The sequence below is a fragment of the Myotis brandtii genome, unplaced genomic scaffold (genome assembly GCF_000412655.1).
Source record: "Myotis brandtii unplaced genomic scaffold, ASM41265v1 scaffold513, whole genome shotgun sequence".
NCBI classification, from domain to species: domain Eukaryota; kingdom Metazoa; phylum Chordata; class Mammalia; order Chiroptera; family Vespertilionidae; genus Myotis; species Myotis brandtii.
The window spans coordinates 1,109,183-1,137,129 of NW_005369552.1; the positions used below are offsets into that span (position 1 = coordinate 1,109,183).

At 41.5% G+C, this 27,947-nt stretch overlaps 1 protein-coding gene across 1 annotated transcript in view; it reads right to left on the bottom strand.

Annotated features, from left to right (window-relative positions):
* Window positions 1–27,947, bottom strand: part of FLT1 (fms-related tyrosine kinase 1) — a 175,156-nt gene that overhangs the window by 92,996 nt on the left and 54,213 nt on the right. Inside the window, exons 9-10 of the mRNA XM_005877272.1 lie at window positions 11,954–12,071; window positions 4,719–4,827 (exon numbers count right to left, since the gene is read on the bottom strand). Coding sequence (XP_005877334.1) covers window positions 4,719–4,827; window positions 11,954–12,071 — 227 coding nt within the window. The remainder of the gene's footprint in view (window positions 1–4,718; window positions 4,828–11,953; window positions 12,072–27,947) is intronic.

The window sequence follows — 27,947 nt, forward strand, 5'->3', positions numbered from 1 at the left end:
AGAATTTGGGCCAACATTTTACAAAGTACTTTGAAGATGAAAAGCACTATGTTATGCTATTATTATTATTATCCTTTGGACACAAAGCTATAAAGAAACCTTTAAACCTTAAAGGGACAATAGTCCAAAATTAGATATCATATCAACTCTTTCCTAAATCTCACTTTGCTTGTTTTTCTGATTTTTCTGGGCTTTGGCTTTATTATAAAGTGTCACGTCTGAAGAAATGCCAAAGTATTCATTTGAAACCTGGGAGCGGGGATAACAGTGGCTTATGAAGCTGTCAGTAGTTGGAAAGAGAGGAGACCAGTGGAGGCTTTCCTGCTTTAAAAATGAAAACCTAAGGATGTGCCAGAAGATGCAGAAGCAGCTGACAATCATTTTTAAGATAACAATAAGATGTCAGAAATAGCCCCTGTAACTTAGCATCATTTTATACTTGGGACATTTTCCAAGCATAAGGATTAAAACAGCAGCCATCAACCCTTACACACACACTAGAACAGAAGTGTTGTGTACTGGTTGCAATCAAAGCATTTATTTAAAGACCACAGACTCCATTTATGAGGTCTCATCTGGTATTAGAACCTAAGTGAGCCCAAGTCACACCATTGAGAGCAAGTAGAGTTTCTATTTACTTCAGTGATTTGAAACTTCCTGTGGAAATTAGCTCACAGGTTTCCTGATGGAAGATTTTGTTTATCTTTGCCAAGCACCACCAGGAATCTCAAAATAAAATGCATTTAGTGACATTGGGAAGCCAGGGAGATAAGGCAGTGCTGTTCCTGTTTCACACTCAGTAATTGCTAACACACCCATAGTCATGCTGAGTGCCAGCAAACAGCAAAAACACACACAGAGGAAAAGAAAAGAACCAAATGGGTTTTGAGGTCCATTTCCCACATGGGGGGCACTGTCACTGAAGCTAATTTGGTGTACGTTATCAGACAGCCTCTTAGAAATGATGACCTATTTCTCAGCATCACCCATTTGGTATTCTCTTTTAAATCCATAGAAAATAATAAATAAAATGTCCTAAAATGAGTTCATGAATCCAGAGGGATTTTTCTCCTTAATTCATGTTGATTTTCTTTTTTTTTGCCTGAGTACAAAAACAACCCCAAGAAAGAATTGCCTTCTAACTCTCAGAGTGAAAACAAGAAATCTTCCCACACTTAAGTATCCATTGAAGATTCAGTACAAGCATCATCAGCACCAACTAATGCTCATCTATCTAACATGTTTCACACCCATGGCAGCTTATGAGGTGTCAAGGAGAAGAATCAATGCTTACTCAGGAGAGAGGAGAGACATTCAACCTAAGGTTAGGTGAGTCATCTATTCTCAAAGGGGGTAGACATTCAGACTTGGTTGGTCAAGCACGTGAATTGAGTTCATGAGACAAGCATATAAACGGAAAGGATGAAAGGTGCCTCATTTGTCAGGGCGGGGTAAAGAAGGCTTCTCTTCTAGTGGAGAATAGCAATAACATTCTCTAAAAAGACAGTGAGTGGTTACTAGAAAGTTTTGCTTTTTCAAGTAGCTACCGTGTACACATAATGGCACAGCACAGGGCTGAAGCAGTGGAGGGTTCTAGTGGCCACAGGTAACTACTTTTCATCAGTTTGGAAGGCAACTGTAAGTTATTATTGTAGTTTAAGGGGCAACATGATGGAAATGAGGCTCAATAAAGATCCAAATCCAGATCTAGATTTAAAGCAGTTAAATTTCAGACAGATCTCTTAAAGCATCATCTGCACCGGGTCCAAGAAGAAACACAGATAACAGACATGTGAGGTGCAACGTACCAAACAGTATTCAGTCTCATCTCTTGTGAGAGTAAGTCTCGTGACAAAAATGTGAGTAAGAAAAAGATAATAATTAGTTTTAAAATAACGCGTGTAAGCAAATGAATCTGTTATCACCAATCTTATCACCAACTAGAACTTTTCAGGACTGGTAGACAAGAATTCAGAGAAATTATATTCCAGGAAATGGAGGCTTGATGGGCTGAATTTGTGCTCAGTTTTAAGATTAAAGCTCCTGAATTCCTAGAGGAAACTTGGCGAGAGCTTCAAGTAGGTATATTTGAATTGAATTCTCATTGCTCTTTCTGTGGACAAGCCTTGAGATCTAGGAAAGGTCTCAACCACTCCATGGTTATTAAGTGTATAACGTGGTGGGAGGTGAGAGGGAATTTCTGAATTCAGCTGATTAGCTTGATGGGCACCTCTCAGCGTGGATATAGGCTGCGGCAAGGAAGAACTCAGAGGGACGGACAGGCGAGATGTTGGTGCTGCAGTTCATGCTGGGCACCAGTGAACCTTTCCGGGGGGGGGGGTGCTGAACGATATGGAAATGAGCATGCCCTTCCCCTCCACTCTGTGAACGTGCGCTTCCAGTACTGCCTTCAGACTCAGCAAGAGGGGCTCCCTGTCCTGGGCCTTTGGATGGCTCTGTCTGGCTGTCCCTCTTCACAATGTAAAGAGTCTGTGGGCCAAGTGGGCATGTCCACCCAGAGTCTATGCTAACCCCACTTCTAGATCTTTCTTGGGGTCTCTGGGATCCCAGAATTCCCTGTAAAGGTGATCCCAAGTCTGTTTCCAGGTCTCAGTCTCTTTCCTCTTCGCTAGGTCTGTCCTCCTGATGTCAGACCACTTGTCACTGGGCACACTGCTAGGTCCAAGGAAGACTGTTCATGAGGGGTGTGGGCAGAATGTGGACGCCAGGGCGAGATTATCTTCTCTCCACCTGTTCAGATGTGAATCCCCCTCAGTGCCCCCTCAAATCCAGGGACATTTCGCATCCTGCTTTCGTCGCAGAGGCTTCCAGCTACACTGTGCAGTACAGAACCCACAGACACATGTGGCTATTGAGTGTTTACAACATGGCTAGTGTGACTGAAGGATTTCATTCAAGTCTTTATTTCAATTAATTTAAAAATGGAAGCAGTATAATATTTAAAATGTCAATGACATCTTGAAATGATACTATTTTGGGTATATTGGGTTAAGTAAAATTAATTTCACTTTTTTCTTTTTGCTTTTAAAAATCTGGATACTAGAAAATTTTAAATTACATATGTGGCTTACATTATATTTCAATTGGACAGCATTGGCTTACCATTGGTAAGTTTGTCCATCACATTACTTCTGCACAAACCTTTGGATACTAGGATATATATACTTTAACATTTCTTCTTTGTTTCCTGGGTGTTAAAATGTCTTTCTAGAAAGACAGGGCTTCACTGATATCTCTGCAAGTGCCCGCTGCAGAGTCGAGCGGGACTATCTACCAGCAGGTGCTGTTAAACTTGTACAAACGTGTTGACTGCTCAGAACAGAACAGGAGTTGCTCAGTCTTTTGTCCTCTAAATCACACATACAGTGGCTATGGATTTGGGTAACTTGTTTCCAACCAAATATATAGGACAATACAAACCTTGATATTTAATTAGTCCAAATCATCTGAGATTGTATCTGTGTGAAATTACTATTTGAATCCTTGAAAGAAAGGGTTTTCCTACTTGGAATGGATGCAAAGATGATTTCCCTTCCACTTCTCGAATCTGAGAGGACTGAGCCAGTCTAGAGCGGCTCTGCTGTGTGCCTCCCCACATCTCCAAAGCCATTTCCTCATCTGGGGAATGCAGGGCTAGAATGCAGGGCTAGAATGCCTCTGAATCTCGCCCAGCTCTGCTGCTCTGTGACAGCCTCTCAGGGTGTCTCCACGGAGCTTCTCAGAGGGTTGGCTGACTCGCCAGAGACTCCCTGTGAGCTGACAGCCCACGCGGTCTCGTGAAACCAGACCTATTCTTTCTTTCTGGAGAACTCTAGGCAACTCCTGCAGCCTTCCTCATGCAGTGCGAAGTTTCCAGAGTTGGCAAACTGCCCAGGCTTCCTCAGAAATTGGGGAGTGTGGAGCCAGGCAATTGTTTTTATACTTTGAGCTACTTACTTCCTTCCTGTACCCATGGAGGGACATAGGGAGTGCCCTTTGCGTACCTTGGAAGTTTTAAGATTTGCAGGACGGTCCTATTTAAGGCTAACAATTCTTATATGCGACCAAGAAAGAGTACATTACTTATTGTCAACAAAGCCCAGCTTCAGATTTCCATAGGAGAGTCTCATTTTCCAAAAAGTTAAAATTAACTTGTGAAACAATTAGCTTTCTGGTTTTAAAAAATGTTATCATATGTATTATAACTTGTTTCCTTGATTATTCTTTTTTAAAATCCTCACCCAGGGATATATGTTTATTGATTTGAGAGAGAGAGAGAGAGAGAGAGATTGGTTGTTTCCCATATGCCCCCAACTGGGAATCAAATCCGCAACCTTTTGGAGCACAGGACGATGCTCGAGTCTAACCAGTGGAGCCACCTTGCCAGGGCTCCTTGATTATTCTTGAACAACCACTGTGTGCCAGGTACTGAAGGAATTAAAAAATGAACATGACAAGATCCCAAATTCACAATCCAGCCTGGGAGCCGGACATCCACAAATGGCTCTAAAAGAGAATGCAGGGAAACTATTCTTTAGAAGATTCAATGATGGTACTGTTCCTAAGAGCAAGGATGAAATTGTTCAAAGTTTAACAATTCTATGGAGTGTTTTCTTTAAACAAAAATCACTCTATCTCTGAGTGCACTAAAAGCAAACAAGACTTGAAGAGAGACAGGTCACCAGGCTGTTTTTGTGAGTATAAGGTGTGTGGCTTACCTGTGATGTAAAAGTTTATGTTTCTTTCCACAGTCCCTACTTTATTGGAAGCCATGCAGCTGTAGATTCCAGAAATTCTAGAGTCAACCACAACCAAGGAGCTAGCGGTCTACAAAAGAAAAAGAAATTTCAGTTAGTGATAGGACAAAGAACCGTTTGAACATCCATCACCTACTTCTGAGGGTTGAAATGATTCAGCTATTTCATTCATTCAACAAAGGTAGTCATTGCACAAGTAGTGGTTACCAGAAGGCTCTCCCCTTTCCGAGCCCCAGCAAGAATGGAAAAAATAACAGGAAAGCAGGTCCTCAGGAGACCGGGGGCTATGACATCCGACTCGGACGAGGGTTTCAGGCTTATTTATCTCATGCTGCTGGCACAACAATTACAGACCTGAGGCTGAGATGCGGGACTGCACGTCCTACCCTCTGAGGTGGTCAGCCCACGTGAATGAGAGCACCAGGTGAGGCGGAGGCCTTCCTTTGTTGGGCTGACCTGAGCCAGTGGCTGCTGTTTGGGAACAGGAGCCTTAGCAAGGACAGAAGAGAACGGCTGGCTGAACCATTGCTTTCATGTGCTCACAGAATGTGGCCCTGCGGTCCCGATGGTGCCGAGGGGAGGCAGGAAAGCCCGCTAAGATTATTGTGTGTGTTTGTAAATTACTTAACTTCTCAGTCTGTCAGTTCCTTATCTAGGAAATGAAGATATAGGTTACAAATTAACACACTATAGTTTCACTAGACTTTAGTGCTGCTATTTGACAAATTAGTCCCTAAAAAGGCAATAGGAGTCAAATGTGTATGAATTTGAAAGCACGTTACAAACTGTGATATTTCAAAAGTACTAAAACACACATTTGTACAGCTTAAAGGCTTGCATTGTTATCTTCTTTTAAAGATAAAAATTAGTTACATGAAAAAAAATTATTTGGTTTTAAAATCCAACCCAACCTTGCAGAAAAGTGATACATACCATATAGGAAAAACAAAAGAGCAAGTTTTTCATATTTAAAATTATTTTGAAAATGTTGATCTAATTACTTATAAATTATTGCAGCCTATCTCCTAAGACACAGATGGCTGGGTTTGAAATGATAGAGGCTGTGCTGAAGCTTCCAGACTAATGGAGTGTCCTAGCTGAAGGATAGTGGTTGAGTGACCTACAGGCTAAAGTAATATGTAGGCTGAAATGTGATCGTGGGCTTCCTAAAGTGGTGAATACAAAACATCTTAACATTTTTCTGAGTTTCTAAGTAATGTGCTAGGCACTTTACAGGTTCTCATATCCTATTCAGTAAGGTATTTCTGTCTTTATTCTACAAATCAGGAAGACTAAGAATATACTCATGTTTTAGCCAAGGTCATTGCTCCAAATTCTCTGTAATTCCACTATGGTATAGTGAGGATTGCATAAATGATTCATCTTCTGTTTGTTGCATCTGTTTAATTGCACACACCATTTATCCTCTGTGCATTGAAATGATTGGAAATGAAAGTATCTACAATATGTGGCATTTTGCATTCAATTAAGCAGACATTTACTGGGCATTGCCCAGATGTTTTAAGGGAGACAGAGGTGAATATGACACAATCCCTATTCTTAACCTTGAAGGATATTCTTAACCTTAAGTTGATAGAGAAGAATGTCCCTACTTGGAGATCAAATACATATTACTCTCTCCTGCAGAGGAGCACTCACACGAAGACAGATAAACAGTGAAGAATATGAAAGGGAGCTCAGGTGTCTCCCTATTTTGATTATTAATCTTTAAGATTAATAAGAGGTGGGAAATAAAAGAATTCTGGGTAGACATCTCCTTTGAATTCTGGCGCCCGCCATTTAAAAGTCATGGGAGGAAAGGAGAGGAGCTGGTGAGGTGCCCTCTTCTGCAGAAGCGGCAGCTGAGGTTATAGAGGCTCCATGACTCACTCAAACATACGCAGCAGCACAGACAGAGCTGGGCAGAACTATGTCCAGGTTTGTCTGACGCCAGTGCCTATGCTCAATCTTTATACCAAACTGCTTCTCGCCTAAAAGTCTTTAAATGTAATAGCACAGATTTATTGCTAGAGTTCTATTTTTTGAATTGGGTTTTTCCTCAAGAATACATCCTTTGGTCAGCAGAGATAAACTATATAAGCTAAATGCTACTATGTACAAGAAAGACCAGTTTCTTTCTTAGTACAGTGGGGCCTTGACTTACGAGTGTCCCGACTAACGAGTTTTTTGAGATACCAGCTGTCTCTCAGCCGATTTTTTGCATTGAGTTGATAGAGTAATTTGAGTTAACGAGCTCCTTAACAAGCTCAGTCTCGGAACGAATTAAACTCGTAAGTCAAGGCCCCACTGTATTTTACATAAGCTGCAAGCTAGTTTTCAATGAATACAGTGTTATAGAGTTTGAAAATATGATTGAGGAGTGAAAAAAATTAAAAATAAGATGAAACTTGTATCCTATGATCAGCTTTATTAAAAACTATCTGATTTCTAGATAGTTCTCTTTTTTTCCAGAGAATATAAATTAAAACATATTTTGCATAAAAAACAAAATCTATCTTTAGCTAAAGTATAAACTTTATAGGGTCAGGAAAAAGAGCTCGAGTGTGAGCTGTAGGTGACTATACACTGTCTGGACAGAGGAAGGTACATCTCAATGCAGGACTCTTCTGAGTTAAAGGGACAGATATATCCCCTGGTGCTCATATGACTGTTCCAAGGGGAAAAGATAAAAGTAGCATAACAGTTGGAACACCAAATATCAACTTAATACTTTAAAAGACAAAGTGCCAAGAATTTGAGTTGTGAAATGTGTTTGAAATTATAATCATTTATTTTATAAGGTACACCAAAAGAAATTCTCCAAGATTTATGCTTGTATTATTTCTGTAATTAGTTTTCATTTGCCACAATATTGGTTTTGTTTTTTTTTAGTTCTGAACCCAGACTTTGGGGGTGCCTCTACTTGCCCTGCCACGACCTTGAGAATTTAGACACTAGAAACAGACTCTTAAAGGCCATTCTCTGGTTCCTTTGTATGACTCAGGAATGCTGATGAAAACTGTCGTCAGGTACTGTAAGTTTGGAAGTTATTCATATTCCTTCCTTCCCTTTCGCTAAGTATTAGTCACCACTACAATGCGGTTGAGCCTCACGGAATGGGATGGATGGGATGATGTGTAATTCAGCCTAATCTCCAGCATTCATTTACAAAAAATCTATATATGGAACAGTGATTTTAATCTCGGAATGTTTCTAATATAGTTTCCTTTTAAGTGTCTCAGAGAGAAATAAAAGTAGACATGGAGAGAGGTCATGGAAGAATCTAAATTTAACCTAGGGCGGCACATCTGAGCCAAGTGATGGGAGAACGGAACGTGAGAATTAGGAAAAACGGGGGAGTGTGTGGGAAATGCAACACAAGCTGTCATCCTGCTTTAGGCTCTCGGGCTCCGTCATGGGTTTGCCTCATACCGTGGACGCATTTCTCATTCTCACCTCAAAACAATTTCAGTGGAAATGTTGCTAAAATGTTGTAAGGTTGTCACAGTTCTCCAGCCTCCCAGAACTAATGCTGTGATAAGTATTTCCTGAGTGTGTGTTTTTTCTAACACAGGGTTCCTTCTACTTCCTACTCCATATCTACAGACCCAATCAATAGCCTGGCTGCCCCATTTAAACAATATGAAATGCCACGTTTGCTATTAGTAACTCCATTGATGACTCACTTCTCACAAATCTAGGCCAAAACTTGCCAGTAAGGAACTGAATTTTATTGTCCCCTGCACCCTGACTTGAATTACATGGAAAAAGCAAAACAAAACAAAGAGAAAAAATTCAAGTCCCTGAAATCGAACAGGTGCTCCAGCGGGCCCACCATCCACTGACCTGTGGGTGTGCTGCTGGGCATGCCCGCACTGTGACCACAGGGAAGAGTTCACATAGTCTAGGGTGGGACTTTACTTTTGTAAAATATACAGAAAATAAAAGTTTTAGTTGTAAAGAGAAGACCAGTGCAAATCATTCTGAAATAGCAAAACTTCCCTTTGTCATCATTATATGAAAGATAATTTTTCATACGCAAAAGATATATTAATACATGCTAAAAGTGAAAGTAGTAAATTCTTTTAAATTTAAAACGTTAAATTCATAATTTACTTAAAGACTGTGTTGCAGTTGCAGCTACTAATAGGGTATCATGTATATAAATATACCTATATATCTCAAACTTTGTTTAGAAAGTATTGTTTTTTTCATTGCAAATAATTGTTGAACAAATAGTCTTTATTATGTACGATCACAGTCAATTTTGGAATTGCATTAGGGTCTATATAATAATCACCTTCATAGCAACAGGCAAATTAGGGAGGGCAGATATTTCTAGCTCCATTTTTTGGAGGAGAGAACACAGGTTCAGAGAGGTGAACTGGCCTGCATGTCGTTATACAGGATAGGAAGTGGCCGGAGCTGGGTCCCAGGGCTCCTGACTGCATGTGGGATGGCACAAGTGCCAACTGGGTCTGGAAATCTATATTTAAAACCTTTGCATCACTACAAAATTACATGTAAATCAGGGAAGTTCCTTTTTCTAACCCTGGTTTTGTTCCTCGACTCCCACCGTTTCTCACAGGTATTCTCTATGGAGTCAGGTCGCTACTTCATGGTTCAGGCTACTTAGAGACCTCACCTAGCTTTCTCATTTTCCTTTTTCTTTCCTATTGAGAATTTTTGAGGATAGGATACCAAAATAGGACTAGAAGTTACCACATAAATTAAGTTTCTAAGATCTGTTTTAATGTCCAGCAGTTATGGTCAGGAAAAGGCACATTGAATTGACACGATCAACGGCATCTGGAAAACTTCTAGTACTTTGTGACAACTAACTTGATTTCTATCCTGAGGCAATTTCTTTTTCTTTTTTTTATGCAGTCACAAATTTAACTTTCAAGTTTATAGAATTTCCCCTTTCCTAAGTATTTCAGTAAACGGCTCTCTCATCAATAGTTACACATCATGGAATATTTTAAACTACTGTTCATTTGTATTAGAGAGAAAAATTTAAACCACCTACAACTGCTGCTAGTTATAAAAACGTTTCCTAAAGCCTTGACAAATGATTGCTGATAGTATCATGCCAGCCGTCACCATTTGAACTGATTTCTGTATGGGCTTAAATTGGCAGAGGCCTGGGTTTGGGAACAGGAAGACTTTGGTTTGAGCTTTGCATTTGCCACTTTAAGCCGTGTGGCTTTGAATTAATCATCTTATCACCCCAGTTTTTCTTATCTTTAAAATGGAGATAACCACTTTGGTCAGCCTAAGAATGACATTGACATTAGCATATGTCAAAAAGTTTCACACAATGAGTTCAGATGTTACTTGCTGTTATTGTCAAATCCTACCTAGAAAATGATGCCATTTACTTTGTCACCTTCAAGTGCAAAGAATACAGCCAAATAAATAGATAAATAGGCATAATCACACTCCAGCAGATGGCATTCACAGTAACAGACTACTCCAAATCAAGATATGCAAGTAGAAATAGACATTTCAGCAAGGGGTTATTTGATCATTTTATTTTTTACTTTTAAAATTATCACTACCCCATGCCTGTAATCACAGTTTTTTTATGTGTATTTTTCACTAATTCAATCGAAGAAAAAAAAAGCCACCAGATCTGAGATCCACTGATATTTGCATGGTTTACAAGGTGTCAGCTCTGCTAAGGCTCAGTGGAGGTTAGGGGAGTAGAGAACGAACAGTACAGGAGTGGCAGAAAAGACGCCTGCTAGACCCTGATGAGATCAGAAGATTTTTTTTTGTGGGAGGAAAGGTTGAAGTCTCTCTTTTTCTTAATAAGATATAATTGACATCCAACATTATATAAGTTTCGATGTACAACATAATGATTCAATATTTGTATATATTACAAATGGTCACCATAAAAACTCTAGTTAACACCTGTCACCATATATAGTTACGATTTTTTCTTGTGATGAGACTTTTAAAATCTACTCTCTTAGCAACGTTCACACGTGCAATACAGTATTACTACTATAGTCACCATGCTGCACATTACGTCCCCAGGACTTATTTATTTTTAACTGGAAGTTTGTACCTTTTGATCTTCTTTACCCACCCCCATCCTCTGCCTCTGGCAATGACCAATCTTTTCTCTGTATCTATGAGTTTGTTTGTTTGCTTTAGATTCCACATAAAGTGAGATATTTGACTTTCTCTGATTTATTTTAGCATAATGTCCTCAACATCCGTCCATGTTGTCACAAATGGCAAGATTTCATTCGTTATTATGGCTAAATATTATTCTGTTGTGGATACACACCGTATTTTCTTTATTCACTCATCCATTAACGAACACTTAGGTTGAACACAATCTTGGCGATTGTGTGTAATGCTGTAATGAACATAGAGGTGTGTATATCTTATTGAGTTAGTATTTTCATTTTCTTCAGATATACACCCAAAAGTGGGATTGCTGGATCACATGGTAGTTCTATTTTTAATTGTTTGAGGACCCTCCATACTCGTTTCCATAGCCGCTACACCAACTTACATTGCCACCAACAGTGCAGGAGGGTTCCCTTTCCTCTACCTCCTCACAACATTGCTATCTCTTGTCTTTTTGATGATGGCCTTTCTGACAGGTGTGAGTAGTATCTCATTCTGGTTTTGATTTGCATCTCTTAAGTCAGAGAATCTTGAGATTCTGTGTGTTTGTATACCCCAGTGTTAGTCAGGCTTTGCCTTTGCAAAGACAGAGGGGAAAACAAGATATTTTGTGAAATGGGAACATTCCATATCAGCTTTTGCTTACTGCTACCCTACTTTATTTGTGGAAATGATTCTCAGTCCTGGTTACATGCCAGAATCTGCTGTGAGCTTTCATGAACCTGGGCTCCACCCCAGAGATTCAAAAGTAAAGATAATTGGGAGAGTATTCGAATACGCAGCCAGGGTTGAGAACCACTGATGTGGACAAGTCTGATGTTCAAGAGGCAGTTCCCCCTCTTCTGTTGGGACAGCGTACTCATTCCTTGGGCCTGGTGGTTGGCTGGAGAACACCACCATCTCTCCATGAAGAGGTATCTCAATACCTTCTTCTCTCTGGACTTTTGTTTGAACATTTGAGTGATTTCTGGTTCTAATAAACCCAGAGCTGGGAGCTGAGTGTGTGTGTTTAGAATAAGTATCCCAATGTTTATTGTTACAAAGAATACCTTATTTTTTCCTTCTATTATTGCCGTGCGCTGAGTGATGCTCTCAATTCTGTTTCCTATGTTGCTGTCAGGATCCAGGATAAAGGATTCTTCATTATTGGAGCAAAAGTCATACCTATTTTTAAAAAAAGTAAGTCATTACTATGTTGCTTTGCAGCATGGTCCAGACCAAGGTGAAATGAAAATCATTGGACAAGTGCTCGGGCAACAAAAGCACACTTTCTTTCTCTTTTCTTTAGATTTTCCCCAATATCCATTCTCACAACTTAAAAATAGAAAATATATTTTGCCTGATCTGAAAAACCTACATCAATGTATCTCCAAACGTCCTTCCTATTCTAAATGTTAAATATGAAATAAAATGCATAAATTAGAAAGTTTAATATCTAGACTTTAATTAGCTCCTAGTGGAGGAAATATGCAAACACAGAAAAAAATGTAGTTACGTTAATGAATGGAAACCTCAAAGAAATCACATCTATAAAAGGCTGGCTGCTAATCAGAACATTCCATTGCAGGTAACTTTTTCCAGGCTAATTTAGTGCATATGCAAACACACATGATGGAGCAGTTATTAATTTCAGTCTATTTCTTTTCAAGTTTGGCGGTTTCATGGTAAGCTCTTCAACTTCTCAGGCATCAAGTGTTTAATTATAAAATAAGGGTTTGAAGTTGTTTACCTTTAAGATCTTTTTTAATTCTAAAAGTCCATGAAATCTCTTTTATTATTTTGTACTAGCTACTCGAGTACCATTTTTTTCTTTTTTGATTAAAGTATTACACATGTGTCCTTATCCCCCCATTAAAGAGAGACTTTGACCTATATCTGGAAGTTGGCATGTTTTCTCTGACACGTTATTATCAGTAAGCTTCTGTTTTCATATGGTTTGCTATGCAAATCATTTGGTAAATAGTTACTGCTCATTTATTATGTTTTATGTGTCCTACATCCTACATGAATAAAAACCCCAAACAACAAAAAAGACATTTAAGTCCATGCTGACTGGCAGTAAAGTAGTATCTTAACTGGCCTTGCTGCCGGCTGGCTTTTCCACTCTTCCAACACCCACCAAACTGCGGCAGACCAACCCCTGCTGCTCTGGTTTTCAGTGAAATCCTTTTTGTTCCAAAAGCTTTAACAACTGGACTGTAGAAATTTCAGGCTTTTTTGTCTGATGGTCAAGGCCATCCACAGTCCATCCCTCACCTGCTTTTCCAAACGTAACCCTATAAGAAGCCTTTTGTTCTAGTCAAATTGGGTTTTGGTTTGGTTAGTTCAGAGTACTGGGTCAGGAGTCAGAGGGGACTTAGGTCCTAGTCCTGCCACGACTTTTCCTAACTGTATGACAAGTTTTCTATTCTGCAAACTAAAAATTAAATATACCTGCCTTGTTAATCTCACAGGATTATATAAGCATCCAATGGCTTAATTTACTTGCCGAGGTTTTGTAAATTAAAGACACAGAGGAAAGTACGGAGCTATCCTCCCTGTATCACAGGGGTATGCCCTGTGCACTCAGATCCCTTCCTCTTCACTCACTCAGCTACCACTGACTAGACACCCCCACCACCCATAACGTGGTCTTGTCTAACAGCTTATTCTGACCATTGTGACCCCTCATTGCTCTCACCACTCACTGAGCCTATAGCCAGTTCACCTTAAAACATTCCTTGAGATTTAAATATGAATTTATTTGAGACAGTGCAAATAGAGAGATATTTTAGGTGCCTCAAAACTGCATCTGTTAGGCTCCTAAAGTTTGGAGAGATGTGCCTGCAGGAGCCTGACTCAAGTCCCTGCAGCCACCCTCGGCCAGCCATGCCCTCTGTTTCTGATTAACTTCGGTGTAGATTTTTCTGTTTACTTGCATGGGGACCATTTCACTGAAGCATTTTTAAAATTAAAAATATCTATATATATAAAAGCCTAAGCGACCGAATGACCGAATGACTGGTTACGAGTTGCTATAATGCACACTGACCACCAGGGGGCAGATGCTCAATGCAAGGGCTGCCCCCTGATGGTCAGTGCACTCCCACATCCAACCTCCTGAGGCCGTTCAACCTCCCGCAGCCCCTCCCCCCACTGGCCTCCTGTGGCCCAGATTGGCCCCATCCCCGGCCAGGCAGGGGTACCCCACCCATGCACAAATTTGTGCACCAGGTCTCTAGTGTGTGTGTGTGTGTGTGTGTGTGTGTGTGTGTGTGAGTTTTTTAAAAAACTCCAAAGGTATTTAAGGGCTTCAGTTTAATCTTTAATAATAAGACTAAGTATTATAGCATAAGGGAGAAAAGATGTTCTTTTCTCCAATGAAGTATTGTTACAATGCTACAGAATTAGAGTACTGCTTTCCTGCACGCCCTATACTGGGGATCAAGCCTGCAACCTGGGCATGTGCCCTGACTGGGAATTGAACTGTGACCTCCTAGTTCATAGGTTGGTGCTCAACCACTGAGCCACACAGGCCAGGCTCATTGAAGCATTTTGGACTAGAATTTGTGGTGAACAGAAAGTTTTCTGGGCTTTATTTTGTACATGTTTGGGGTAGATTTTGAAACCAGGAGGATCTTTTAGAGTCCAATTTCCAGAAAGAATAGAGGGGATGATCTTAAGGAGCCAAGGGCAGCCATGACTTAAGTGAGATGAAGGTGAGAGGATAAAATAAGTGAGAAAAAGGGAAGACAGAAGGGATTGCAATGGCCAGGAGAAAGTTCTGTGGTTGTTCCTCTCTGGCCCTGGAGCTGAGGAAGGACTCCAGAATGTGAAACTATCTAGTCTTCCGGATGGTTTCCCCTCCTGGGCACGCTGCCCTGTGAGACCCCCAACCCCCACCCCCCAGAGCACCCACACTTCCTAAGTTGCCATTTAGTGCTTCCAGGCCCCACTGGGCCAGCAGCTGCAGGGGAGCAGGGGCCACAGGTACTTACTCGCTCTGTTCTCATAATTAAGCGAGGGCCTAGCAGGTAATTGGCACCATATAAACATGTAGAAACTTATAAATAGGCATGAGATACTGACATGTTGTTTCTAGTAAGAGTATTCATTTGTTTTAGTTTATTATTTTCAAACATAGTGATAAAAATACATAATGTAATAAAACCTCATATACTCACCACCCCTATTTGACAATTACAATTTTGCCACATTTGTTTAATCTATCCCTTATTTCTTTTTATTTTCTATAAGTATTTTAAAGCAAATCCCAGACATCATGTCATTTTTGCCCTACATATTTCAGTGCATATCTCCAAAAATATGTTCATTTTCTAATATAACAAGTGTCAATATTACACCCAATAAAATTAGCAACAATTCCTTGGTGTTGTTTGTACCCAGTCCATAAATCAGATTTCCTCCAAATGTTTTTAAAATGTCTATTTTTACAGTTAGATTATAAGATTAAATTTAAAAAGAATTAATAGAAGTGACCATTTTGTTGTTGTTGTTGTTGTTGTTAATCCTAACCCAAGGATATTTTTCCACTGATTTTTTAGAGAGAGTGAAAGGGAGGGGGCGAAATAGAGAGAGAGAAATATCAATGTGAGAGAGACACATCGATTGGTTGCCTTCCACATGTGTCCTGACCAGGGCCGAGAATCGAGCCTGCAACCGAGATATAATGCCTTTAACTGGAATTGAACCTGGAACCCTTCAGTCTGCAGGTCAATGCTCTATCCACTGAGCCAAACTGGCTAGGGCAAGGAGTAACCACTCTTAAGGAATTTCTATGATTTCTACTAGCTAATCTTATAATTATCAGGTAAAAATAAGTGAAAGCAGTTTTCTTTACTAATCAACTCTATTGATTAGTGTTCTCTATTAGTAGAGAAAATGGAACCAAAGAGAAATTAGACACTTTCTCCTTTACTTGAGACATTTTATTGATGAAGTTTTAAAATCATGATGTTATTTTGCCCTAGTTTTCATTATTAGTATTCTGCATTTTCTTTTTGTTTGTTTTTTGTTAATCCTCACTCGAGGATTTTTTTCTCCATTGATTTTTAGAGAGAGTGGGAGAGAAGGAGAAAGGGGGAGGAAGAGAAAGAGAGAGAGAGAGAGAGAGAGAGAGAGAGAGAGAGAAACAAAGATGTGAGAGAGACACATCGATCAGTTGCCTTCGGTACCCACCGTGACCGGGGCTGGGAATCGAACCCGAAGCCCTTCAGTGAGTGGGCTGATGCTCCACTGAGCAACCCTGGGCAGGCGCCATTGTCTAGGGCAGTGATGGCGAACCTGTGACACGCGTGTCAGAGGTGACACACGAACTCATTCTTTTGGTTGATTTTTCTTTGTTAAATGGCATTTAAATTTATAAAATAAATACCAAAAATATAAGTCTTTGTTTTACTATGGTTGCAAATATCAAAAAATTTCTATATGTGACACGGCACCAGAGTTAAGTTAGGGTTTTTCAAAATGATGACACGCCGAGCTCAAAAGGTTCGCTACCACTGTATAACCTCCATACCTTGAACTAGTATTTGACCTCACATCTTTCACACATGCTCAACACACGTATGAGTATATATAACATATATATGTACATTACAGGCATATGGGGCTTATGACATGTGTACACCTCTATGAACATGTGTACACCTATATTAGTCGTGTGTGTGTACTGGGTATTGTGACATCAAACAACAGAAATTCTCTTGTGTCTGGAAGAGAAGTCTTTCATTTCATTCTTTTTCCCTTAAAGAAGGGGAACAGATAAGAGAGGCCTTAGACAAAGATCTATACCCTATACCCTTGGTCTTCAGGAAATGCAAAGAAATATGTGAGAGTAAAGCAAGTCTAGGCATTTCCCGAGGGAAATGCAGTCTGCGGTCGGAGTTCACTAGGGCCCATCAACCTCTGACCCCCACCACTAAGTCGAAGGGCAGTAGCTGAGGGCACAAGCCCCAGCAAGGTCCTCCAAACAAAAAGGACAGATTCTGGGGCTGTTTTCTAATTTGAGGACTGTTATTTTTCCCTCTTTGTAATTGCAACCATAAAAATAGAATGTCATTTAGGAGCCTGACTATATAATAGCACTTGAAAAGAGATTTAGGGGGAGGGGAGTTTGCCTCAGTCTTAAGAATACATCAAGCTCTTAAGGAAGTAGATTGTGCCATGTTTGAAGATGCAAAGATAATCACTGTGCTGGGAACTGTCTTGAGGGGGGAGGAAGCCGAACAACAAGAGGAAAGCAGCGTTCACTCCTGATTTCGCACAGGAAGCCCACAGCACCTCCTGCCAAAGAGAGATAAGAAAGCTCCCAGGCACAATTCTGGACAAGGCCACTGTTATCAGCTTCAGCTCCACACTGTCCTCTCTCTGCTCCGAGCCTCCGTCCCTTTCCTAATGAGCTTTAGGATCCGACCTCCATTTGCATGCAGCATGCCAAGTACAACATCATGGAGGTTATTTATAACCATTGAGAGAGAAAAAAGTTTCCGGGGTAAGAGTGTACTCCATGTCAACTCATCCATTGCCCTAGAGTTGAAACAAATTAGTTTCAGACTATAGATTGACATAAATAAATGAAAAGAAAGCAGCCAATTATGTGCCCAGCACATGGAGTGGGGCCCTACGTGTGACATGTCAGTGTGTGTAACTCCATGCAGGAGCATCTGAGGGGCGCTCCCGGCTGCTCTCAGTTACCAGGCTTCTTCTCTTGACACTTACTAGGGAAACACCACCCTCCAGAGATGTAGATGACATTACTAACCCACATGCTTTGGGCTGATCTTCCTGTAGTGGCGAGGAATTTGCCTTGTTCCCCTCACACTCATAAATACTTGGCTCCTCTGTGACCAAAGACAGATAAAGGCAGTCTGGGGCCACAGAAAAAGGCAAAGCCAACACTGGGGTCAAACCGACACACTTGACAATATTGACTGCTGGTTAATATGGCAAGTTAACCAGCCATAGTTCTAATAATTATAATATACACCATGTATGTTATTCTCTACCACTGTAAGGGTTATATTTTCTATTCGCTAGGCGTTTCTTAAACACTATCTCACTAATCTGTACAATATCCTAAAAAAGTAGGCACTCTCACCTCCCATTTAATGGATAAGGAAATTGAGGATTAGAGAGGTTAAGTAATTACCCAAGGCTAAACAGCTAAGAAGTGGCAGAAGCAGAATTTATCATCAGTTCTGGCTCACTCCAGAATCCGTGAACTTAACCCTTACACGGTAGGTAACAATATCCATGCGCAATCATCATATGATAAGAAACTGCTTTACTTCACTGTTTCTTTGTATATAGAAAGACAAGGCTTGTCAAATATTCACCACACAGATATCATTAGTGCCGTGGCAATTTCAGTCTTTTTTAGCTCTTTTTGCATAGTATGGTGAACTTCTCTCCCAAATCTGGCATACAACTCTCATCAGAAGCAACCAAAATGTGCTGCGTGTGCAGTGTGTGCCTGGTCTGCGGTGAATGCATACTGGAGCTCATTTTGTCATCCCACAGCTCCTGAGCTCAGTTCCCAGTCACCGTCACAAGACCAGCACAGGAAATACACCCGAGGGGCCCTCTGTGTTCCCTGTGCTGCTCCTTAGGTGCTGGCTTTGACAATTCCGACTTTCAGACTTCCTTCATTCCCTGCCTTTCTTTCTCCTCCCCTACCTACATCGCAGGGGCACTTTTCTTTCTTTAGAGGATGGGTTGTGGCATCTGATGGAATCAGAAGGAGAGTCCAGCTGGGTGAGCTCAGCCCCTGATGGTTAGTATCTGTATTTGCTTTGAAGTGACTCCCTCTTGTGAGAAAACGTAGACTCTGAAGAACAAGGTCCAACCCTTCATTTGGCCTTTCTAGAGCTCGCCCACCTGTTTAGTGCCTGTTATAGAAACCAAGACTCCAAATTCTCATTTCATAAATGATTTCTAGCAAGTTCCATAACCACCCCAGTTCTAAAGAGTCTACTCTACAGCTGAATCTTGAGATAAAGGTGTGTGTGTGTGTGTGTGTGTGTGTGTGTGTGTGGTGTTTTTTAAGGATCTCCTTTCTCCCTATGATACATGATATTAAGCTGAACTTTCTTTCAAAACCTCTGTTGTCCTAAGTTCTGACTCTTGGTTGGCTCAGGTAAAACCAGTGCCAGGCTTGGGCTAGGAGCTATATCTACATACTTAAGGTCCACAAAGTCGCACAGTCACCCAGTGAAGCGGGTATTATGATCCCCAGTTCACAAACCCTTTCAGCAACGAGGAAAATGAAACTGAAAATCAAATGCCTTGCTCAGACGCACAGAGAAAGGAGCAGCCCTGGGATTAGCCAGAGTTCCTGACACTCTCCACCAAGTCACCGCACCACGCTTCCTGGGTGCATGTGGCTCAGTTACCTGAGAGGAGAGCTCTGGTCCCGGGTCAGGCACCAAGAGAAATGAAGTGTTAGCTTCCAAAGGGAGAAGAGGCACCCAGCCCTTTGGTGGAGAGGGAAGAGGAGAGGAATGCTTTGTAATTACATTTTGACGTAAATTTTGGTTAGTTTTGGTCATAAAAATGTTTTGATGCCAAAATTATAGGAACTCTTGGTCTTCTACTAGCTGATAAATTTTATCATTTTAAAAAATTTTGCATCAAAATATAAAATCTACCTTTTATCATAATCTTTCTCTTTCCCTGTTGACTTACTTTGTCTGCATGATGCCTGATTGCTATGAGGTGAAGCTGGCCTGTTTATTATGAACTCCAATCATGTATAGCAGGCAGCTCACTTTAAAGAGGTCTCTGGCTGGGGGTGGCAGTGTGCAGTGGTGAGCTGAGCACCCCAATATTCTACGGCTGCTTATTTGAGCCTAAACCATTGCCTAGGAGTGACTGTGTATATAATTTATAAATACAGCACCTTTATTGGGGGGCAGGGGGGAGGGGGGCTCTAGAAAGCTCTATTGAGTCCCAAGACAATAATTTCCCTCTTTCTTTTTTGGATGATGAAATCTGAGGATTTCTTGTGTGAACTCTATCTGTTTAATGAGATTAAACTGCACGTGCTCACTGTGATTAAAATCTATTTGTAAAGAAATTAAATCATTTCAAGTTAGGAAACAAAGGGGTAGAGCAGCAGTAAAGAACACATCGAGGCTGTAAAATAAAAATGACTTTGAAAAAATAGAAAGGAAAGAAAAGCCCACCTGGAAGCCGGCCAGCCGGCGCGGCCAGGGCCGCTGGGCTGGTTGGGGCAGCGCCCTGCAGCCGGGCCTGATGTAAACTTCCCTCTGCTCCTGTGCGCTGTGTCAAAACATCACCCACAGCGTGTCTGAGCCATCAGATTAATAGAATCTGCAAACACTATCTTTTCCCCTCTTCTCACATTCTCTTAAAACAAATAAAACAATATAGGGGAAGGGATGCTGGCAGCAAAAGGCGGAGCGTTGGAAGGAGTGTTTAGACAGAATGGTTCCTGCTTCTTTGCTCCAGGAAAAGGGCCTAGGCCTTCGGGTGGTCACAGGGTCAGGCCGAGAGGGTTCTGGAGGAGTGACTTTCTTGTGCAGTGAGAGACCTGGTGACGCCTTGGAACCCACACTGAAAATTACTTCTGGTCTGAATGGAGCGGCGGGGAGTGGAGAAGACTTTTCAGGGATTGGAGGCTTCGGGTCAGCTCCTCGGACAATGGTGGAGGTGATCCAGCGTCCTGCCCACCTCTGTTTAGATAAGAGCTTTTCCGTGAGCGTCTTGGCCTGCAACATTTCCTGCTCTTGAGGGCCCTGTGGTCCATTCACACTCAGAACAAGGCCTGTCTTCCCAGTCTCTGCTTTCCTTCCTCTCCTCGCCTGTTTGCTGCCACCAGGAGCCCCAGCGATCCCCCCACCCCTGACTCTGACTCTCTCTTTTACAGAATCTGAGCCAGGACAAGGCAGCCTTTCAGTCCAAGAGGGGTGACCGGGAGTCTAGAGGGGTGGTTACTTACTTGGTTAAAACCAGATATGGGCTTCACAGAGAACACCTATTTGTTCATTCATTTTTCTTCTACTAGTTTTATTATAGGAGACTGGTCAGTTGAGGAAGAGTGGATTGATGAACAGGTATCTTTAGGGAAATGTTAGGTGTGGCTACAAATATCTTTTATCTCTTACATGTAAGGAGTTTTACTTAAAGTATTACCTCCATTCCATGAAGAGTATTTCAATATTGTTACATTTTGTTATCATGAAAAGGAAGAGAACAGAGTACTTATCTAGTGGTCAATACTGAAACATCCAGAAAGCCTTCAGGGCTAGGGGTGCGAAGTCACAATTTACCCTAAGGACCATAGATCCTAGGGCTAGTCAGACCCAATTTCAAATCATGATTTTATAACTTTCTAGTTACATAACCCTGGATAGCAAAAGCCCACTTGTGAGAATCAGAGTCATAGAAAACTGCTCAGAAGTTTCAGTCCTTGAATAGTTCTGCATCATGTCACTTTAGTTGGATCGTGTCACTTTAAGTAAGTTCTGTTTTGGTGTTATGCACTGGTCACCACTGAAGGGCGTTATACCTGAGACACCCCCTCTCATAGAGCTGTGGCTGAGGAGTTTGTGGGACACACCCCACACATCAGGAGAGACGTCATTTCCCTCAGCTCTCAGTTCCCTGAAAGGCTATACTTCTCTTGGTTTGTTTTTAACTCATGGGTCTCTCATGCTTGCAAATGTCTATTTTATTTCTCTTTCTCTCTGGACAACTAGAAAGTAAAGCTTGTGGGCCATCTATACTAATAAAAGGGGAATATGTTAATTAGATTGGCTCCTAACCGCTCCCCTGCCTGCCAGCTTGATCGCCCCTAACCACTCTGCCTGCCGGCCTGCTCACCCCCAATGGCCCCCCCTTGCCAGCCTTCTCGCCCCCAACTTCCCCCCGTTGCCGGCCTGCTCGCCCCCAACTGGCTGGCGGGGGGGAGCGTTGGGGACAAGCAGGCTGGCAAGGGGGGGCAGTCGGGGGCAAGAAGGCTGGCAGGGGAGGTGTTGGGGGTGAGCAGGCTGACAGGGAGCAGCAGTTGGGGGTGATCAGGTTGACAGAGGGGGGCTGTTGGGGGCGATCAGGCCATCGGGGAGGCAGTTGGGAGCAAGCAGGCTGCCTGGGGGGGCAGTTGGGGGTGAGAAGGCTGGCGGCGGGGGCAGTTGGGGGCAAGCAGGCCAGCAGGCAGAGTGGTTAGGGGCGATCAAGCTGGCAGGCAGGTGAGCGGTTAGGAGCCAGTGGTCCCGGATTGTGAGAGGTATGTCCAACTGCCAGTTTAGGCCCGATCCCACAGGGATCTGCAGTCGGACATCCCCCGAGGGGTCCCAGATTGGAGAGGGTGCACGCTGGGCTGAGGGACAACCCCCTCCCCCGCACGAATTTCATGCACCAGGCCACTAGTATCTCCAGATTAGTCTTAAACCCATTTTCTCCTTTCATCCAGGTTTGCTCAATTATTTATTGTATTTTTTGTGAATCATCTTGAATTCTTTGGAAATGGATGTGCTCTTAACACAGCAAACTCAAAAGATGTTACCACATGTTACCACGCCTTACTAATCCTACTATAGGAGTTAAAAAGAAACAGAAGGGAAATAATTTAAGATCCTTTTGCATCAGCAAACATGAAGGTGATACTAAATGAGTTGACTTGTGTAACATGCTTAGCACAGTGCCTGGCACACAGCAGACAGATGGTAAGTGTTAGCTATGATTTTATTATCTGACTAGATAAGAGCTATTTAGGAGCAGGGGCTCTGTCTTACTCATCTTTATAACCTTAGGGTCTAGCCAACCGTCGGTGAGCAGTACCAGAGCGCATGTCTCTGGCTTGTGTGATTGCCGGAGAAGAGTGAATCCTGATAATGGCCTGACTGATGTGAACTCAACCTCATGACAGGCGGCAACCCTGCCATCCATCTCCTACCTAAAACGTGCTGAAAAGGGGGCACTACTGACCCTCAAATGACCTCACACAGATCCCCTCAACTAAGCACTATGTCACCACCCTCAGTGCCTATCCAGTCACAGTGAGGAGTGTTAATGAAGAGAGGGGCTCTGGCTGGGACCGGATAAGCTCCTCACAGCAGCATCAATATCTGACAAACTGATGGTCACAGACAATTTCTTTCTTTTTTTAAAAAAATGTTTTTATTGATATTTTAGAGAGAGAGGAAGAGAGAGGGAGAGGAAAAGAAAGATAAACGTCGATGTGAGAGAGAAACATCCATTGGTTGTGACCGAACTTGCAACCTGTGTATGTGCCCTGATCAGGAATCGAACCTGTGACCTTTTGGTGCAAAGGACCTTTTGACGTTCAACCACCTGAGCCACATGGACCAGGACAGTCATGGACAATTTCATTTAAGCAACAATGCTGACATGTGGAGAAGAATTTTCTGATCTAATAGAATACTAACCAGCAATGGTCTCCTTTCTTCAAGGGTAGGCAAAAATGTTGGCTCATAATGACTAGCATCATGTTAGTCAAATAAATAATTTGTTCACATACATTCCATTTAAGAAGTAAAATCATGCCGAAACCGGTTTGGCTCGATGGGTAGAGCGTCGGCCTGCGGACTGAAGGGTCCTGGGTTCGATTCCGGTCAAGGGCATGTACCTGGGTTGCGGGCACATCCCCAGTAGGAGATGTGCAGGAGGCAGCTGATCGATGTTTCTCTCTCATCGATGTTTCTAACTCTCTATCTCTCTCCCTTCCTCTCTGTAAAAAATCAATAAAATATATTTTTAAAAAAAAGAAAAAAGAAAAAGAAAAGTAAAATCATGTCCTCTAAAAGAAGATTTAGCTCTGGCTGGGTAACTTAGTTGCTTAGAGCATCATCCCAATATGCTAAGGTTGCAGGTTCAAGCCCTGGTCAGGGCACATACAAGAATCAACCAATGAAGACGTAAGTAAGTGAAACAACAAATTGATGTTTCTCTCTCTCTCTCTCTAAAATTAATTTTAAAAATTTAAAAGAAGCATAAGATTTAGTTCCTTCTGTTATAAGGAAACATAAACATTTATTGAAGAAACAAGTCAAATACATGGGAAAGTACCAGAATACAATTGAGCACAGGCAAGTGAAAGTCAAGAGACCTTATTTGTCATAGGCTGGACAAGACTTGGGTCAATGAGCTGATGTAGAATTCACAAATGTGAGTAGAGCCAGGATATTATAACTTCTCTGATTTCCTAAATAATCTGAAAATTCTACCATTTCTGGTCCCATCTGAATTTCTTTGGAATAAATCAACATAGTCAGAAAACCAGTTCAGAGACGCAGGCGTTTCCTGGGCAAACATTAACCTAACAGCACAGCTCATTCTGACAGATTGTCATCAGTTTTCTCAGGATACTAGAGTGTGAGGTGCCACCTCAGAGGGAAGTTGCTCTGCAGTCAACAACCCAAGAACAACCTAAAAACACTGAACAACTTTCAGCAAACAAACTTAGCACTTCCAATGCACCAGCCACTGGGCTAAAGACTTCATATAATATGTTATCTCATTTAATTCCCCCAACCAATCTTACAGGGTCAGTGCTCCGTCTGTTATACAGATCAGGAAACTCAGATCCAGACTGGTGGTTTATTTTGTGGGTCAATGGTAGTAGGTGCCAGAGTGAGGATTCAGGCTCCAGGCTCAAGAGCCCATGTCCTTAAACTCTAGACTCTATTGCCTTTCTGCATCCTAACACTTTTAAAATTGGCTCTTGATGTCATAAATAGGCTTCTCAAAACATATTTGCTTTCTGGATCATGAGATTTTGACCAAAAATGACTCATTGTAATGTCTAAGTAGTTGTTACAGAAGCAATACTTGTAAAGTCAAATGAAGTCCTGGCTGTTGATGTGCTAGACGGCCACTAAGTTACAGTCTCTGACAAGACTGGTTTTCTAACAAGGAACTTGAACTCTCTGTGCCTCATTTAGAAAATGGTAATAATCACAGTACTGGCCTCACAGAAGTTCTGTATTAATTCAATGAGACAATACATATAAAGCACATATTAAGCACTTAAAATCCTGCAGGTAAGTGCTTACTAACTTTTAGCTATAAAGAAAATAAAAATAGAAATCCTAAGCCATGTAGTCTTCTACAAGCCACAGTCTTCCATTTGGCTCTACGGAGTCTCTAAATACCCATTTTTTTATTCCCTCACCTTAGTTATCTGAAGACTTTTTCATACAAGAAAGGATTTTTCAATAAGGTGGCAATACATGATCACCTTACATAATTTTTATTAATGAGGACAAGGCAGATGGAACATTAGAGGCCTAAGGAAATGGGATATTATGTACACATGTAACTTTTTAAAAAGACTGAGTGAAAATCCAAGTTCTTGGATTCCAAGGTTTTGATCTTTAGACATAGAAGGAAGAGTTTCAGGGATACAATGCACATATTCTGCTAAAGATGTGCCACAGGAATAAGACCACCAATGAGTCTGTAAAAGCCCATCAACCTATAAGAATGACAGGGTGGGACTATGGTAAATAGATGTTCGAGTACCTGGGCATTAGACAGGGAAGGCGAGCTGAAGTAGAATGATTGACGAGCTCAACTATTTAGCCCCAATTCAAGACATTCCATGTCAGGTCCAAATGTACCTTTCCATTTTTTTTTCCCAACCCAAATCCAATGTACCAGCCAAATTACTCTTCAAGCATGTCTTCTTCAAATCCTCACTCATTCCTATCCCCATGCCACTCTGTGCTCCCCTCCCTTTTCATTTAACGTTCCAGTACTCACCCACCATCTTTAGGACCCAGATCTTACTTTCTTCAGGGTGCTTCCTCTAAACCAGTGGTTCTCAACTTTCCTAATGCTGCGACCCTTTAATACAGTTCCTCATGTTGTGGTGACCCCCAACCATAAAATTATTTTCGTTGCTACTTCATAACTGTAATTTTGCTACTGTTATGAATTGTAATGTAAATATGATATGCAGGATGTATTTAGGCGACCCCTGTGAAAGGGTCGTTCGACCCCCAAAGGGGTTGCGACCCACAGGTTGAGAACCGCTGCAAATGGAAGCACTCACCACCTACAATCCACTGATACCATGTTGGTTAATTTATTCAACCAGATTATCAGCACCTCCCATGAAGACTCAGTACAGTGTTATCATGGAAATAAGAATAAAAAGGAATAATAACAGGGAATCAGAGACTTGAGTCTAGTCCTAGGCTTGCTGTTAACTAGCTGAAAGGTGAGGGGTAATTGTTTATCTTTGAGCCTCAGTTTCTCACCTATAAGACAAGTTATAATAAAAAAAAAACCTCTCTAAAACTCCCTAATTCTGAGTGAATTAGTCATTCAAAGTGACTAGATCAAGGCATGCTGAGGTTGAACTTTGCAGCCTCCCTCTCCTCATTTTGTTCACTCATCAATAGGAAACCCTGTGCTTTCTTTTTCATTTTCTTCGACTTCTCCTTCTTTATCTCCTCTCCCATGTCTCTTGCCTAAAATTCACTCATCAATTGGAAACCCTGTGCTTTCTTTTTCATTTTCTTTGACTCCTTCTTTATCTCCTCTCCCATGTCTCTTGCCTAAACATCCACTGAGAGCTGAGTGCTTGCTGATCCCAAATTAATCCCCAGCAACAAATGAGGAAATGGGACTTTACTGCAAAAGATCAAATACCCCTGCATGGTGAGAAGGTCACAGAGAGGGACAGTACTGTTAGGGCAAAGTGCCACGCAAGTGTCAAACTAATGGTTTGACCTGCTACCCTCCTAAGGTTGGTCTTGTTCAGATTTGCTCATCCCATTGGGGTTTATCCCTGCTTAGCGGGTCTACTCCCATCTGTGGGTTTGGGCCCTGAACCAGCTGCAGGTAATCAATGGTTCCCAAAGAAATTGTAAAATTCGAGTCAAATTCTCCCAGTTACTGAAAGCTTCTTTTTCCTTTTCTCTCCCACTCTCAGTTCAACTCTAACTCAACAGGTGGATCACTGGTGACAAGACTAAACCCAATAGTTTAGGCCAGTGCTCCCCCAAACCTGTCCCTTCACGGATTTCTGCTCCTTCATCTGGGAACTCACAGGCATAGACTTTGAGGGGTCCCATGGGACACCAATGACAAGTAACCTTCTGAAAGGCCAACCTGCTTACCTTCTTTAATTCCATGATCTGAAAACACCTGAGAAATAATTTACTGAGCTTCAGTTTCCTTTCGGGAAAATTGGGGAAATTGGGTCCATTATGTAAAATTTTTGCATAGTTTAGGGATAATGTATGCAAAAGGACACACACTGCTTTGACACTAGTAAGGGCTCATTGATTAAATCTATTACAGCTATTATCATCAAGTAGAAAATTGCACTCAAGGTGGTAAAACATCCTACAAGGCTTTGAGAGAAAGTATGAAGAATCAGGGTATAGTGACTTGAAGCTCATTATAAGGCACTACCTGGGCCTTAGTCTAAGTCCACAACACCCTTTCCATCTTCTCAATCTGCCAGGTTCTGCCTTTTCACCTAAAAGGGCAGTGAAGTTACATTAAAACCACGGGCTAGAGTCCATATTTCAAGAAACAGTCTACCAAGTCAATGGAGATAGAACTAAAACATAGATTTTCAAGAATAGAAGCATGTTTTATAAATGATATGTCTTATTTACTTATTACTTAAAGAGCTCGTGTCAGGATACTAGTTTCTAGATTCAGTAATGAAAGTGCCTATTCAATTTTTAAAAATCTGTGTATATGGCCAAAGAAAAGTTAAGATGTTCTGCCAATCTTAAGGAATCTTCCAAATTGAACATCACTACCTTCTGGGATCCCTAATCCTGAGAAGCTCCATTGAATTTTGCTCAAAACATCCCTATAAAAACCACCCAGCATAGCCTTCCTAGGACTCAGCCTTTTGGTTTAATTTAAACACATAATGAAATATTTGATAGTAATTAGAGGAGACAGTTAAATCACAAGAAACAATTACTCATCAAACTCACTGTATAACTATGAAGAGTGGGGAAAATGAAAATCTCACAAAGCATAGAAAAATGGCAAAGAGGCATTTGGCAAATGAACTCGTGCTCAGTTCTC